At 42.9% G+C, this 16245-nt stretch overlaps 1 protein-coding gene across 2 annotated transcripts in view; it reads right to left on the bottom strand.

Annotated features, from left to right (window-relative positions):
• The window catches only part of INPP5A (inositol polyphosphate-5-phosphatase A), a 306445-nt gene that overhangs the window by 118110 nt on the left and 172090 nt on the right, over window positions 1–16245 (bottom strand). For both annotated transcript variants that reach the window (XM_075216068.1, XM_075216067.1), the window contains exons 7-8: window positions 5064–5116; window positions 3681–3800 (exon numbers count right to left, since the gene is read on the bottom strand). In XM_075216068.1, the coding sequence (XP_075072169.1) occupies window positions 3681–3800; window positions 5064–5116 (173 nt within the window). The remainder of the gene's footprint in view (window positions 1–3680; window positions 3801–5063; window positions 5117–16245) is intronic.

Genomic DNA, 16245 nt, shown 5'->3' with positions numbered 1-16245 from the left:
ATGTTCTCACTTTCCCCTCTCCTACTGTCTGGAGGAGTGGTGCTATACAATGGTGAAAGATGGTTCCCAAAACCTTGAATAGGGACACTGTTGGTGGTAGCATTCATTCAAAGTGAGCTTCAGTGTATTGTCCACCCCAATCAGCCCATCAGAATAGAGTGTGCTGGTGGCTGCCAAAAGGTTAGCAGTGCTGATGAAAAGGGTTAGTCATTATTCACTGCTTTTACAGAACTGCTCTTTTGTGCTGCTGAGCCCATCATTTCACTATGGAGGTCCGGATCTGCGGCTCGGTGCTCTCTGAAAATGACCAATTCGTGTGAATGCAATTCCACAAGTGGCAGAGCAGCCTCGGATCCAAGGCTCACCCCCCGTCATGGAAGGATGACATGCCAAGACACTTTCCTGGCAAATGTCACATTTTAATGATACCCATCGCAACATCCCTGACCCAAAGTTAACACTAAAACCACCGTCACTTTCCCGCCCCGCTGTGCCAGGCCACCCTGGGAGGTCTGAGGACACCAAATTAGTTTAATGAAGCGGGTAGTGTGCTACAAGGAGGGGACAAAACAATGAAGATGGGATTCAGCTGTGTCTTGTGTTTATAAAGGACTGATTTACAGTAAGAAATATGACAGCCCCAGGAAGAGGAAGACAATAGATGGGTTAGCAGCATAATGCTCAACTGCTCTCATTGTTGTGCAGGCGTATAATGAGCACACGGTTACGCATATGTGTACGGTACATACACACACACACAAAAAAAAGGCAACAAAACAAAAAGTGAAAGATTTATTCAACTTCATCAAGGTCACAGATTGCCCAGAATGTCGAATAAATATTTCACTATTGTTCACATATTTTAAAGTGTGTGTGTGTGTGTATAAGAGTGTGTGTGTGTGTATAAGAGTGTGTGTGTGTGTATAAGAGTGTGTGTGTGTATATAAGAGTGTGTGTGTGTGTGTGTATAAGAGTGTGTGTGTGTGTGTGTGTATAAGAGTGTGTGTGTGTATAAGTGTGTAAGAGTGTGTGTGTATAAGTGTGTGCACGCATTTGGCTGCTATTAGTGTAGAGTGCACCATGTAGCGGTCTCAGTCCCTTTTTGGAGTGCTGTAACGATTGCGGCCTGGTGGGGAATTGTCCATCTTCCCTGGAGGCCCCATTTGGGTTATACGTTCCTCTATTATGGTGCATCAGTACCCTGCATATAGACACACACACACACACACACACACACACACACACACACACTAGAATGTGACATTCTATGGAACTGAAGATATCCCAGAATGTCACAGCTACAACACACTTATACAATGAAAAGGGTGTTTTGTATTTTTACAAAAAAAAAAAAAGTATTGCTGGAGTAAGGGAATTGGCTCCTTCCATCTTGTTGCGTCACTAAGCCCCTCCTTTCGGTCACATCACTGTTAAGTGCCATCTTTTAAAGAGAAAGAAAAGGGGTGAATGTGTCCAACAGACAACCTTTGTTTAAACAAATACTGTGATACTGCTGCGGAGTCAGAGTGGCGTGCATGGTGTGAATGGGATAAGCAGCTATTGTCTACATCCCTATGTATAACACAGCACAAATAATGACAAAGAGATGGCAGAGTGAGAAAAGACATTTGTTTCTCTCATTGTCCTAAATACCCAGGCAGGGTGAACATAATGTATCTGTTGCATGCCTGAATCATCAGTTTCTCTCCGAGCAATACAGGACATTTTACATTGATGAGTAGAACTTTATGGCACTTTTTAGAATGGTTTTGTCATGGAGCAAGTTACATTATGGAAACTGAATATATTGACTATACACTTCCCATCATCAAGCTGTTCTGCAGAGCATTAACATAGTACCAAGAACATCCTGAATATCACTTTATAATACACACTAGTGGACTTTGTCCATATACTTTCTGTTATATCTGTGTAAACGGCACGTTAGGATGTCAGAGCGCACCAATTATACATCAGGGGATGCGCCTGGTTAGCGATGCTCTAGCACGTGGGTGTGTGTTATCACAGCTGGGGCCAGTGGGGAGCCCCAGCTGTGATAGCGATGCTCTAGCACGTGGGTGTGTGTTATCACAGCTGGGGCCAGTGGGGAGCCCCAGCTGTGATAACACACACCCACGTGCTAGAGCATCGCTAACAGCTGTGGAACACTGGAGACACTTGGAGGATTCCGGGGACAGTGTCGGAGTTCCGGAACAAAATAGCGGAAATCCGGCCTATATTCTCAGAGAAGGGATTATACCAGTCTGAAGAGCTGGTGGTTGTACTTTGGTGGGAGTTGGACAAAGGGTAGAATTCATTCGTAAAAAGTTAATGAGAAAACAAATAAAATGCAAATGTATGAGTTTTGTGCAAACCAAAAATGTGTGTTTGTAATAGTTTATATATGTGTCAGTGGGTGTGTAAGTTTTAGTGTCTTCATTGTATATGTTTGTAAGTCAGTTTGTAGTTTTATTATATGTATATGTGTGTATACATATACATGTATATGTGTAATTTTTTTTTAAATTATTTTGAGTAATATAAATAACATACCCCATACAGTAAACTATTACAGATTATAGAAATCACAGATAGGACTGAATAAAAGGGTACTATCACTCCTCGTGGCTTCTAATATTCTTATAACAGTAGGAGTAACCTTTCTCACACATATAAAAACACTCTACGTAGATAACTACCAACATTCACATTGTAAAACCGGAATAAATGAAGCAATTGCCCCACGTCTCAGGCCTATTTCCCTCAGTTATAGTGAGAGCCGCTGGTTCAGCTTCTCGTTGCTGTACATTGTATTGTTTTGCCTATATTGTATTGTCCTGTTATGTCATGTACTATTTTACTGTACACTCCCTGTGCGATGCTGCCGACCATTTGTGGCACCTTATAACTAAAACATAATAAATGTCTGTAACTGTATTAGGTAGATGGTCACTATCTATATAGAGACATCTTCCAAACGTACTAACAGGTCCTAGTTTGCCCCTGAAGTGATCTGGCTGCTCGGCTAATAGCAACACAGCTAAATCATGTCTATTTTGACCACCCACAAGTGTACTTGTATTGGAAATGGATCCTGCAGCTTGGCCCACATGCTTGTGTAGTATAAAGACTTGTCGCTGGCGGTGGCTACTCCTTATATATGCAATATTAAGGTTTTACAGATACTCTTAGCTGGACATTGTGGTATTCCTGCACCTATGGGGTGTGCTGTGCTGTACTAAGACATATGTACAGTATAGCTACTTATCAAGAGAGTTGCACAGCCCCCCCCTCTCTTACAGGTACAACTGGGCTCATTTTCAAAGGCATCAATTTGACATGCCAAAGGCACTCAACACCCTACACTCCCTCAAGTATGGACTGGCTGTATGCTCTAATGTATCAAAAATCAGGAGGTGCAAAGGACCAAATTTAGTTATCAAGAACTGACAGGTAAGCATTGAGCACCACTTAGCAAGACCACACATATTAGGTTCTGCTACACTTACCTGCTTTCATACTTCTACGCATGCTTATAGAAGGACTGGAGTTATTTGTCCATTCCACTCTCCCGCCACTAGGGGAGCTATAACAAACTCATAAAGCATTATGCAAGTTAAAGCTGCCTGAAAACAAACGCACAGGTCAGAGGGTAACAGCGGCAGTGACCAGTCACATACCTATTTAAAACATAACTTAGAGCCTTCTGTCGTATTCCTGAGTAGCTGGACGGGCTGGATTCCCAAGCAATTAAATTGGAAGCATCGTGAAAAAGATGAATGTTCACCAAGTCAAAGGCACTGCAAAAAGAGAAGGAGATTGTTACAAGAGAAATGATAGGTGGCATTTATTTTACTTATAAAGTGCCAGCATATAGCAGAGCTACACATTGCCGAGATAATACAAACGTACAGGTGTGCAGGTAATACCCTGCAGCGTTCAGATGGCTCAATTTAGCAGTTTTCTGTCTCAATACAAATGTTATAGTCTTAATTTTGAATACTCTTTAATTACTTAAATTATACAGGCATCGAGAACCAATGTTCCACTATTTCAAATCTCCAATAAAATAGCTTCGCTGATACCAGAATTCCGCTATTTTTAAATCTCCCAGCGGGAGAGGAGATCTGAAAGCTGCAGCTTCCATGTTGTATCCCATTAACTGAAACAGCGGAACAATGGTGCTCACGTAATTAACAAGTACCAAATATGTTTCCATAAATGGCCTATAGTAAAAGATACATTATTAAACAGAAAACAGTCACACAAATACAAACGTAACAGTTAGTGCAATAGAACAAAAAGATGCACTTAAGGGAATTAGGCAATTTCAATAGGAGGACAAAGTGAAGCACAAGGCAGAGATTTACTCACAATACCCGACACCACAGACTCACAAAGTGATAGGCTACCTGATACACTTCGGTTTGGCCCTCCAACCTTTAAAAGGGCCACACATTACTCTTAACCTCAGTAATAAGTTAAAAAAATAGATTTATTCAAAGAAAGAGACCCCTATATATAATAACAAACCAGCACAGTTTAACATATCTAACAAACCTGATCATAAAACAGGAAGGCGCTGAGGGTCGAAGGTGTAGACTCGGAGGGCCACATGTGGCCCTAAGGGCAACTGCTGCCCATCATTATGTTAGAACCTGTCACTTCCATGTACAAAGCTTCTTACAGGATCCAATTTCATCATACAATGCACCTGTCTTGCAGGTGAGACCTACGTAAAAGTTTAGGAAACTAGGATCTAAACAAGACAAACTTAAGTTATAACCGGTGTCCCGTCTTTAACCATCGCAGCTGAACTATAGCTTCAGGGGCCCAGACCTGCCTAAGTTTGCGTAACCATTCCCACTTACACCATTTCTAGAGCAGAATAGCCAGCGACAGCAGATGTGAGTAAAGTGGATATCATTAAACATCACATAAGCGTCCTATGAATAACCTTCCCTACATTGAACACCCGCAAGGAGATCCGAATTTGATTTGAATTGTTTACCACTCATACAAGTTCTCAACCTATGGTCTGTAACAGATCTTACACAACGTACCAGTCAGTAATACACCATCGCGTTCGTATAAAGCCTTTTCTAGACGATTTGCTCTGAAAAGTAAACACAATACAGAAGTGGTTTTTAATAGAGTAGCAGCTGTGTCAGTAATGAGAATAAAACGTAAAGAGATATTAATTTCACAACTCAGAGAGTAGACAACCTGGATTATAGTCTTATACACTACCTGCATTGTAACATATCATATATATTCTGGCACACCACACATGATTAATGATGTTGTCAATATAAATATATAAGTATTTATATATGTATAAACCTCTGCAACTAATATCTGTATAAAGTGTGAGTTCAGAGGTCATCACTGCAGTCAGGAAAACTTGATTATTCAAAAATTAACACAAACCTCTACTGTAAATTATTATGGATACTAGAAGTTAGCTTAGATTTCTGTGACATGTAAATATAACACTTCAGTCCTGTGCTTTTATATGGTTACAGAATTCAGTGAAATAGTTTATTGCATGGAGTACATTATTGCCATATATAACACAATGCCAACTAAAACCAGACCTACCCCTGCCGCAGCTTGCTACATTCATGTTCTGTCCGGTGGATGGGGCCACACTTAGGGAATTCCCGAGGCGTTAAAACTATTACCGTTATTACGGTAGTTTTAAGCCGGTGTTGAAACTAGAGTAATAACGGTAATTATGCGCAGGGCGCGTTACTTTTACCCGTAATGCGGCCAATTGAATTCCCCCTGCGTGGGTGGCTGGTTGAAGGACAACGCAATTAGCCTCGAGGTTCCATGGTAGTCTCGTGCGTTTGATTTTAGCATTGCCGTGGAAACCCAACACACAAGTCTACCATGGAACTAAATCTCCCTAAAAGTGTTTTAAAGTCAATTTTAGTGGACGGGATCTTAAGCAGCTATTTAAGTCTGCGAGGTAAAAATGCGACATATATGGGGGGGGGGGGGGAATTTAATTAGCTGCGAAGAGTCTCCGGAATATCCGTGAAACATTTCGAAGCGCACATCTGACAGAAAAACGAGCGTAGATTTCTACCGTAACTGCCAACAATGTAAATTCCCACCATAGCGTTTACGAATATTGAGATGCTTAAGAAACCGCAAGTGTGACAGCAGCAAGCGGATCATATAGAGGTTAGTGATATTAAATGACATCTTATGTCTGCTAAAAGCAGCAGATAACTGCTAAGATACACAGGAATGACACCAGCCTTAAAGGAACAAGTTAGCAGCCAGAGTACAACTAACGTACTTGGAATATTGATCCATTCATCTGGTACAGTGAATGAAATGCACCATGAAAGCACCATAAAGTCACCTGTAATTACATACCTGAAGGTTGCTCGCACCATGCACATACACAAATATGTAAAAGGTGGAAAATTATTTGCACCCACATGGTTTATTTATTTAATGTCCCCAAACAGTTATTAAATAAGTAATTCTTTACAGAGTACCCAATTTCTTTACCTATATGCATGTGTTGCCCTTAGCGGAAACGACCGTACGGATCACACATACAGCACAAAATTGAAGTAAACAGTGACAAGTTATCATGGAGCAGGCTGTTGTAGAGTTTTCTACTTGTGCTACATGTACCTTATACATAGACTGAAGGGATGCTTCAATGTGTTCATTAACATTGCAGTAACTTTGATTTATTCTGCAAGAACAGCAAAATACATTTCCAAGTTGAAAAGTGACCATAAAAGTCAATAGTAAAAAAAGAAACTCATGTCCTACCGCTCGTTACTCTACCCCGCACTGTGCACACTGCTGAGCCCTGCTATACACCAACATTCTATTGCTCCACAAGGCGCCGGATTGGTAGATGCAGCTTACATTGTGTGCAGTTAAACAATGTATGAAGAATGAAGGTGTTCTAGTGCTGTTACTACAAAGATTTGCACATGCCTTGGGAAGGGAGCAGCCAGAGCCAGATTTAGACCTCATGGGGCCCTAGGCAAGATACCGGTCTGGGGCCCCCTGCCTGAAAAAATCCATAGCATTATAGTTTTTAGCATAACATATACCCCTATTCAGGGGCTGGCTGGCAGACTATAGCCCAGGGGGACAAGCACATAGCACTGGCCCATAAGTAGTGGCCCATTTTTAAAGGTTGGTCTCACCGCCGGCCCTGGGAGGGCACTCTGGGGACCGCTGGGCTCTAGGCAATTGCCTAGGTTGCCTAGTGGTAAATCCGGCTCTGGGAGCAGCAGACAATGAGTTTATAATAATGTTTTTATTTCCTTTTGCCTTTTCTTTTCTTCGTATTTAGCTGGCCTTTAGTAGCAGGTGGGAGTTGGATAGAGCATATGGACAAGTGAGGAGCACAGTTACTAATGTAGGAAATATTTAATCACAATGACTGGGGTGATGTAATTTGTAAATACTGCTTTGTGCTTATTAACCACTTCAAGACCACAGGGTTTCCCCCTAATCATGAACTTACCAAATTTTGCATCTTGGCCATACATTTTCTTTTACTCATTAGGCCATGCAAGTGAGTTTGATGTGTTGGGTTTTTTTCCGGACAGATACGGGACTATATAGAGGAAAAGATAAGGACAATAGGAAGGAGGACGGGCACTGCAGGGAAGCCTAAAGCGTCAGAGATAACTGGCAGACTAAAGGTGGCCACACATGGGGCTGATCATGCTGCTCCGCATGAGGGCCAAGAGACAAGACCACTGTCTACTTGGAAGTGCAGTCCAATTTAGCCACCTATCTGTCTATATCTGTCCTATATGAAGGGGGAGAGCCGTGGTGCACACGTACATAGTACAACTGCGCATGCGCAGTACCTACGGTGCGCGCACACGTACATAGTACAACTGCGCATGCGCAGTACCTACAGTGCGCGCGCCCGTGGCCACACTACAACTGACTGGTTGATAACACCTACTTGTGTTAATCAACCAGTCCTGCAAACCTGAAGGGGAGCAACAGAACCTGTTCTCATCGGCTATATCAAGCTTTCTGATCCTCACAGGCTTCCTTTACTAGTTGACTCTTCTTGGTCTTATAATGAAGTGGAATGGAACATTCACAAGGTGAGATTGCAAAACTTGTTATATTACCTGCCTGTTTAGTATATCAGTATTTCTGTTTAGCTATCCCTTTTCTCAGATTCCTAATCAGTTGTTTAGCTCTTGCATCGATCGCTGCAATTCTGAGTAGGGATAGAGTTCTATGTAGCAATCACTCTATTATTAATAACCTTTTTCACATTTGTGCTGTGGCCTACACCTTTAGTCCCAGAAAACAAACATCTTACACCCCTTTACAAACACATAGTACTGCAAGAAGACAATCTTATCAGTGACCATGAGGGCAAGATATGTGAACCTTGACACAAAACTGCCAGGACTCAATAATCTTATCACAGACAAAATATTGCTCGTTTTAAAAGTCATTTCATATTGATTTGCAGAATAAATTGCTGGCAATTTTGAGACACCTTTCAACGTTTTACAAGTTTCCTCTTGTCAAATCATTTCTTTTGTTCGTGATGATAAAGTCAAAGAACATGCAGTAATCCTGTATTACAGATTGAATCAGATGTGCACTAGTTCCCGGATAGAATGATTTACGGTTACATGAGGGTACACACGTATCTCACCTGCAATATGGAGCACCAGAAATGGACACTAGTACCTTGCTGAAATTTTCAAAAGGTGATATATATGCAGAATACTGAGTGGAGCGAATGATAATGAAACCACAAAAAAAATAATGAAAAAACACACCACAACAACAAACCAGCTCTGTGTTTGTCATAGAGGTCAATTACACTCACATACAGGGCGGTGCTATAGAGTAAGGGAGTGGTTTTCGTGGATTAATAAAAGATTTAAAGAGGATTGCCACCCAAGGTGGAGATTCCTCCAATAGGGAGGCTTGCTCTGGGTGGGAGCGCAATGACGGTAGCTCCTCCCTTATAATCACTGGTGGCAGGAGGAAGCATTTGATCAGTTTCCCCCCCCCCCCCAGATGTCGAAGCGGTGCCCACTTTCCAACACTCTCCATAGACAAGTTCCTCTCTAGTGCCAAAAAAGATGGCAGGTCCAACCACAGGCAGCTATTCCAAGGTAAGGTAGGGAATCCCAGGGGAAATAGGGACATTTCTAATTGGGGAAACTCCACTTTATAAATATATATAGTAAGGAAATGTATTTTTCCGTGCATTAATTTCACTACTTTTGCCAAATCAACTACAAACTACAACAAGAATGCTTGGTACACAGATAACGGTATAAAAGATCACCTGTAATTGAAAGTTTCATTTTACTACAATACAGAACAGTGACTTCTATTAATTATTATTATTATTATTATTATCTTTGACTTATAAGGCGCCACAAAGGGTCCGCAGCGCCGTACATTACATATAGAGAAAACAGAACCAAGACACAACATGATACACAAATATATACAAACACAGGTGCATGGGTTGAGCAAATCAGATTATATCTGATAGATAGTGAAAGGAATGGTAGAAATCAGCAGGAAGAAGGCCGAAGCTTAATAAAACAGGTAAAACAGGGCTAGCGAAGCAGGCCAAGAGGTACAGAGGGTGAAGGAACAGTAGAAGGAGCACACAAGGAAAGAGGGCCCTGCTCATGAGAGCTTACATCCTAAAGGAAAGGGGGAGACACAAAAAAGGGTGGTACTAACTAGGGGAGAGAGCCAGGACAAGAGAGTTAGGAGGACTGATAGACTTGAATAAAGAAATGAGTCTTAAGGGCACGCTTGAAGCCTTTGAGAGTAGATGCTAACCTGATGGAATGTGGAAGATCGTTCCACAGCAGGGGAGCAGCCCGGGCAAAGTCCTGAAGACGAGAGTGAGAGGAGGTGATCAGTGAAGTAGTGAGGCGGCGGTCAGAGGCAGAGCGGAGGGGGCGGGTAGGAGTGTAGGTAGAGATAAGATTGTAGATGTAGGGAGGGGAAGATTGACTAAGAGCTTTAAAGGTGAGGGTGAGGAGTTTAAATTTAATTCTGTAGGGTATTGGGAGCCAATGTAGTGACTGTTGGAGGGAGACCGCAGAGAGAGCGGCGGGAGAGAAAAATGAGGCGGGCAGCAGCATTGAGGATAGACTTAAGAGGATCAAGGAGAGAATCAGGTAGGTCAGAGAGAAGAAGGTTACAGTAGTCAAGGCGAGAGATAACAAACGAGTGAACAAGGGTTTTCGTGGCTCCGTGGTGAGAAAGGGACGTATCTTAGAAATATTCCGAAGGTGGAAGTAACAGGATTTAGAGAGAGACAGAATGTGAGGCGTAAATGAGAGGGAGGAATCAAGGATGACCCCAAGGCATCGGACTTGGGGGACAGAAACGAGGGTAGTGTTATTAACAGAAATAGAGAGGGGGGAGGTGGGAGAGTCCTGGCAGGGGGGAAGACTATAAGCTCGGTCTTGGAAATATTGAGTTTAAGGAAGTGTTGGGACATCCAAGATGAGATGGCCGAGAGACAGGAGGAGACGAGACAGAAGGGAAGGGGAGAGGTCAGGGGATGAATGATAGATTTGGGTATCATCAGCATAGAGGTGGTACTGGAGGCCAAAGGAGTGGATGAGGACACCAAGGGAGGAGGTGTAGAGGGAGAAAAGCAGGGGGCCAAGAACGGAGCCTTGAGGAACGCCAACGGGTAGGGGAAGAGGGGGTGATGTAGAATCATGAGTAGAGACTGAGAAGGAGCGGTTGGTGAGGTAAGAGGAAAACCAGGAGATGATAGTGTTACATAGGCCTAAAGATTTGAGTTTGCAAAAGGAGTGCGTGGTCAACGGTATCGAAGGCAGCAGAGAGGTCAAGAAGGATAAGGAGGGAGTAGTGCCTATTGGATTTAGCGAGGAGAAGGTCATTAGTGACCTTAGTGAGGGCAGTTTCAGTGGAGTGGAGGGGGCGAAAACCAGATTGGAGCAGGTCAAGTAGTGAGAGGAAAGAAAGGAGGTGAGACGGTTGTAGACAACCCGTTCAAGGAGTTTGGAGGCAAAAGGGAGGAGCGAAATAGGGCGGTAATGAGAGAGAGAGACGGGATCACGGGACGGTTTCTTGACTATGGGGAGACAAGAGCATGTTTAAAAGAGGAGGGGAAGATTCCAGAGGAGAGGGAGAGGTTGAGGAGGTGTGCAAGGTGGGAGCAGGCTTCGGGAGAGAGGGAGCGGAGGAGGTGGGAGGGGATTGGGTCCTGTGTGCAAGTGGAGGGGGGAGAGGAAGAGAGAAGGGTATGGACTTCATCTGCAGATACCGGAGTGAAGGAAGAGAAGGAGGGTGAGCTAGCTGGAGGGGAGAAAGGAGATAGCAGCAGCAGAGGAGGGTGCGAAGGGGGACAGAATAGGCATGGAGGGGGGAGAGGGTGGGGTAAGAAGGGACTGCTGGGAGATGTCATGACATATAGACTCAATCTTGGAGGAGAAGTGGGTAGCAAAGTCGACAGCAGAGAGTGTGGTGGGGAGTGGGGGAGGGGAGAAGAGGGAGTTGAAGGTGGCAAAAAGCCGACGGGGGTTGGAGGATTGGGAAGAAATGAGAGCTTTAAAGAAAGATTGTTTAGAGAGGGAAAGGGCCGAACTATAAAAGGCAAGCATGAACTTGAAGTGGAGGAAGTCAGCATGAGTGCGTGACTTTCTCCAAAGCCGTTCTGCACTGCGGGAGCATTTTTGAAGATAGCGGGTAAGTTTAGTGTGCCACGGTTGTGGCGGGGACCTACGAAGCTTGACGGTGACAGCTGGGGCGACAGAGTCAAGTGCAGCGGTAAGAGTGCGATTGTAGAAGGAGACAGCCTTATCGGGGGCAAAAAAGAGTGGTGATGGGGGAGAGGAGCGAGCCCAGGGAGGAGGAGAAACTGGTAGGATCAACTGTGTCAAGATTACGCCTGGTGAGAGTTACCTTGGGGGCCGGGGACGATGAGAGGGGTGGAGAGATGCTAAAAGAGAGGAGATGGTGGTCTGAGAGAGGAAAAGGTGAATTAATGAGGTCAGAGACAGTACCGAGGTGTGAAAAAAACAGATCTAGGGAGTGGCCACTGCGGTGGGAAGGAGAGGAGGTCCATTGAGAGAGACCAAGGGAGGAGGAGAGAGAGAGAAGTTTGGAGGCAGCAGGGTCTGAGGGATTATCTATAGGGATATTAAAATCCCCCAAGATCAGGGAGGGAAGGTCAGAGGAGAGAAAGTGAGGGAGCCAGGTGGCAAAGTGATCAAGAAATTGGGAGACAGGACCAGGAGGACGGTAGATAACAGCAACACGAAGGTGGACTGGGTGGAATAGGCGGAAAGAGTGTACCTCAAAGGAGGAAAAAGAGAGGGAGGGTTCAGGGGGAAGAACCCTAAAAGAACAGCAAGAGGAGAGAAGTATGCCGACGCCACCACCTTGCTCATTTCGCTTTAAATGTATTGCCAGAATATACATGGGAGATTACTTCTTAAATACCAACCTAAGTCCATAAACGGGTGCACAACGCTGCCTGTAATGTCATGTACACCGTGTAGACTCCCATATGCAATATAACACCTCTCAATCATAGCATTTTGTTACTTTTACAAGCAGCAGAAGAAAATGTGAGGTGTAGTTATATTATAAAAGAAGGTTACACTGGCCAACTAAATGTGGTCTTCACATTACATGAAAACTTATCAGCCTGTGAATATGCACCTTTGGCATGTACAGGTAACCTTTGTATAATAAAGGGTAAATGAAAGCCTTTTGCATGGATGTGCCACAAAATGTAATCAAATATACCCGTTTCTGTGGGGTTGGATATGTGACCCCGACTAGCAGAACACAGACAAGGACTTACCAGATTTGACAAGGGCGAAGCTGGCAATCACGAAAGAATGGCAACACCAAAGGTTTCAAATCACTAGCTGGCACAATCGTGAAGAATGCAGAAGCCGGCACACAGAAAGTTACGTGACTTTCTGGGACTATACTTTTATTAGGGGTGTTAACGGAGTAATGCAAAGAGGCGCCGAATGTAGAAAGTAGAAGCCTTGCTTTAAAATATTGTACATCCGGCACCTCCCTGAATTACTCTCTTAACACCCCTAATAATGGTATAGTGTATGGAAGTCAAATAATTGTATGAAGTAAACCAAATTGATTAATATTGTTTTACCGTGCGATTGTGATTTGTACGCCACGTGTTATGATGCTATCGCACAAAAATTAATAACACACACACATTTACATTTGCACTTACACTTGTAAATAATACACATTTATTTAGGTTCTAATCCACATTTATTTATTAGTAAAGTGTATTAGATATTGTTTATACATAAATGACAATATATTAAAAGTATCTAAGGCTCAGGATATAGGAAAAGTATCATGTTTAGTGTCATTTTGATCTACACATTACCATCTTGAATCCGCTACTTTCGGCTTTGCGATCGCTTCCTGCGATCAACAGTTAAGGAAGATAAAAGATTAATGATCAAAATGACATTGTGTCTGGAAAGCTGATAGGTTGGTGGAAACTGGTTTAAATCAGTTCCCTAGGCACAGCATGCGATCAGCTGTTGGGGGTGAGGTGGTCACACCTTATCAGAGGAATCCTTTAAATTAACCTATGACCAGCAGACAACTGGAACATCATTAACCCTGAGCCAATAAAGACCCCTAGACATGATGCATGTGTACATAGTGACATCATCAGTAGTTTTTTTTATACTGAAACTGGATATAATCAAACTGTTTCCCCCCAGCTAGCTCTCTTAGCCTGACTACAGCAGACATGATTACCTTATCCTGGGCCCGGATGAAGCAGTAGAGGAGATGTAATGTATACAGTGTTTTTATACTTTCCTGCTTTAGTGTAATATCTTTAATGCATAAAAATGACTTATTGTATATCCTGCTATATTATGCAACTAAAGATCTTTGTGCTTTGGAACCACAATAATCGCATTGGTTTATTTGGTAAGCAATAAAAATGACTTTAAGAAGTGATTTGAAACCTTCGGTGTTAACATTTTTTCGTGATTGCCAGCTTCGCCCTTGTCAAGTCGGGTAAGTCCTTGTCGGTGTTGTGGTATTCACTCTCCCTACACTCCTCCAGAATCTACATTGACACGTGTCTAAAGTTTGATGTACGTGTAAATTCATGTCATAGTGTTTGATGCGAGGCATTGTGGTGCTTTAAACTCTCAGGGTTGGGCTACAGATCCATTGCTTCCAGCTAGCACGATTAGATGCAATGTGGAAGCCTGTTCAGTGATGAATCTGTACTATTTATACCAGCCTAGTTCCCAGGTGCCACGTCAAATCTCTCCAGTACAGATCTGCTTTCAAATAAAGGGCTTTTCCTCTTTACAATTGCTGCCTGAAATCGTACACCCAGGAACAGAGTTTGGATCATTTAGCACCTGCAAAATACACTTCAGAAGCAAGAACCAGAATGATATCAACAGTGCAATAGTCTGCCTTATACCTACACAGTGACTAACACTCTCTACCAACTTAAAAATATTTTAAGAACAGAGGAGAAAAAAAATATATATTTTTCACTTCCAGTCTGTTGACATTAAAAAGTAGGACAACTATATGTCCCGGTTTTCTCAGGACAGCTCCTGGTCCAACTCTAAATGTTGGAAACATAAGCCTTCTAATATCTGATGGAGCAAGAATAATCAATCAATAATTACACAATTTTTTTAAGTAATATTTTTAAAAAGTGACCCCCTCTCCCCAATAATCTCAAATGAACTGTTAGGGTCCTCATCGGTGACCCCCCCCCCCCTGCTTTCTGCACTGTGGGGGTTCTGATGAGGGCCTGATTTACGAGTAGGCCACAACAACACACTCCTCCTCTTGCATTATTATCACGCTGCTTCAGGCAGCTAAGGCAAAGTCATTATAACAGGATTAGTAGTTATAGTACACTAAGGCTAGGTACACACTGGAGAGTTTTCCGACTGACGTCTTCTCTACAACGATTGCACCTACGACTGAAGGTCCGATCAGTCTGGCGATTCATGCACACACACCGACATGATTTACCTTCAGATCTGTGCTCTTTATCTGGTCCTATGTTCATTTAGAGAAAGACAGCACAATAGTCACTCATTCACCCATTTCTGTCTCACTGATTAAAACCGCCTTGTTATAGCTATCCACATGTCTTTACGACTTTCGTTACCTTCTACTACTCTGAAACGAAATACTCAGTCTCATTCATCGCTAGCATCAGCTGAAAATACCATGGGCTAGATTTACTAAACTGCGGGTTTGAAAAAGTGGGGATGTTGCCTATAGCAACCAATCAGATTCTAGCTTTCATTTATTTAGTACCTTCTACAAAATGACAGCTAGAATCTGATTGGTTGCTATAGGCAACATCCCCACTTTTTCAAACCCGCAGCTTAGTAAATCTAGCCCCATGACTCTGTAAACTCTATGGAGATCGTGAGTGCACACATACTACGTGATCGGAAGGTGATTGGAACGAGATCATTAAACAGTACGACCAACCAAATTAAACGACGATCGGCACTTTGGAATGATTGTTGTGCACCGTGTAAGTATACACACTAATGCGATATGTGGCCGAGCGGTTGTTTACCGGGTGATTGGCCCGACAACTGGCTGAAAAACCCGTGTGTACCTAGCATTACTCGCCTATGCCTCAAACAGTAGCTGTCATGAAAACTCCCATTCCCTCCATCCAGCCCCCAGTGTGAGAAAGAGATAATAAATACAACAAATCATAACGACCTTGTCAGTCACTCCGTTTGACATGATGCAAGGCTTCATTGTCACATAGTCACGCAAAAATGTGTCCAGAAGAATTAGTGTGTCATGCATTACTGTCATGTGTCATGAATACAGGAAATGCACCAGCCTCTAAATTTATTCCAACCAATCAAAGCCTTCACTCCATTGGGCCCACGGTGAAAATACTTGCAGGACACAGTTGAATTCCGACTGTAAATGATTGTATCATATACCTAAAGCCTGGTCTCAAGTAAGTACAATGCAGATGTTGGCGGAAAGGAAAGAGTAAAGAAACTTAAAAGGCTAATCTTATTTATTTAGGCTTTTTTCTTAAAAAACACTAATAAGATACTAGTTACAGCATGTTCATGATGAATTTGCAGGATTGTTACCATGTAAATGCATCCAGTAGCACTTGTGTTGTCTATTAAGAGATGGTAAACAGTTGTATACTGGTAAGCATGATCTTTCACTCTC

This window comes from Mixophyes fleayi, chromosome 6 (genome assembly GCF_038048845.1).
Source record: "Mixophyes fleayi isolate aMixFle1 chromosome 6, aMixFle1.hap1, whole genome shotgun sequence".
NCBI lineage: Eukaryota > Metazoa > Chordata > Amphibia > Anura > Limnodynastidae > Mixophyes > Mixophyes fleayi.
Note: the sequence above shows the minus strand (reverse complement) of the source record. Positions and strands in the feature narration are given on the sequence as shown.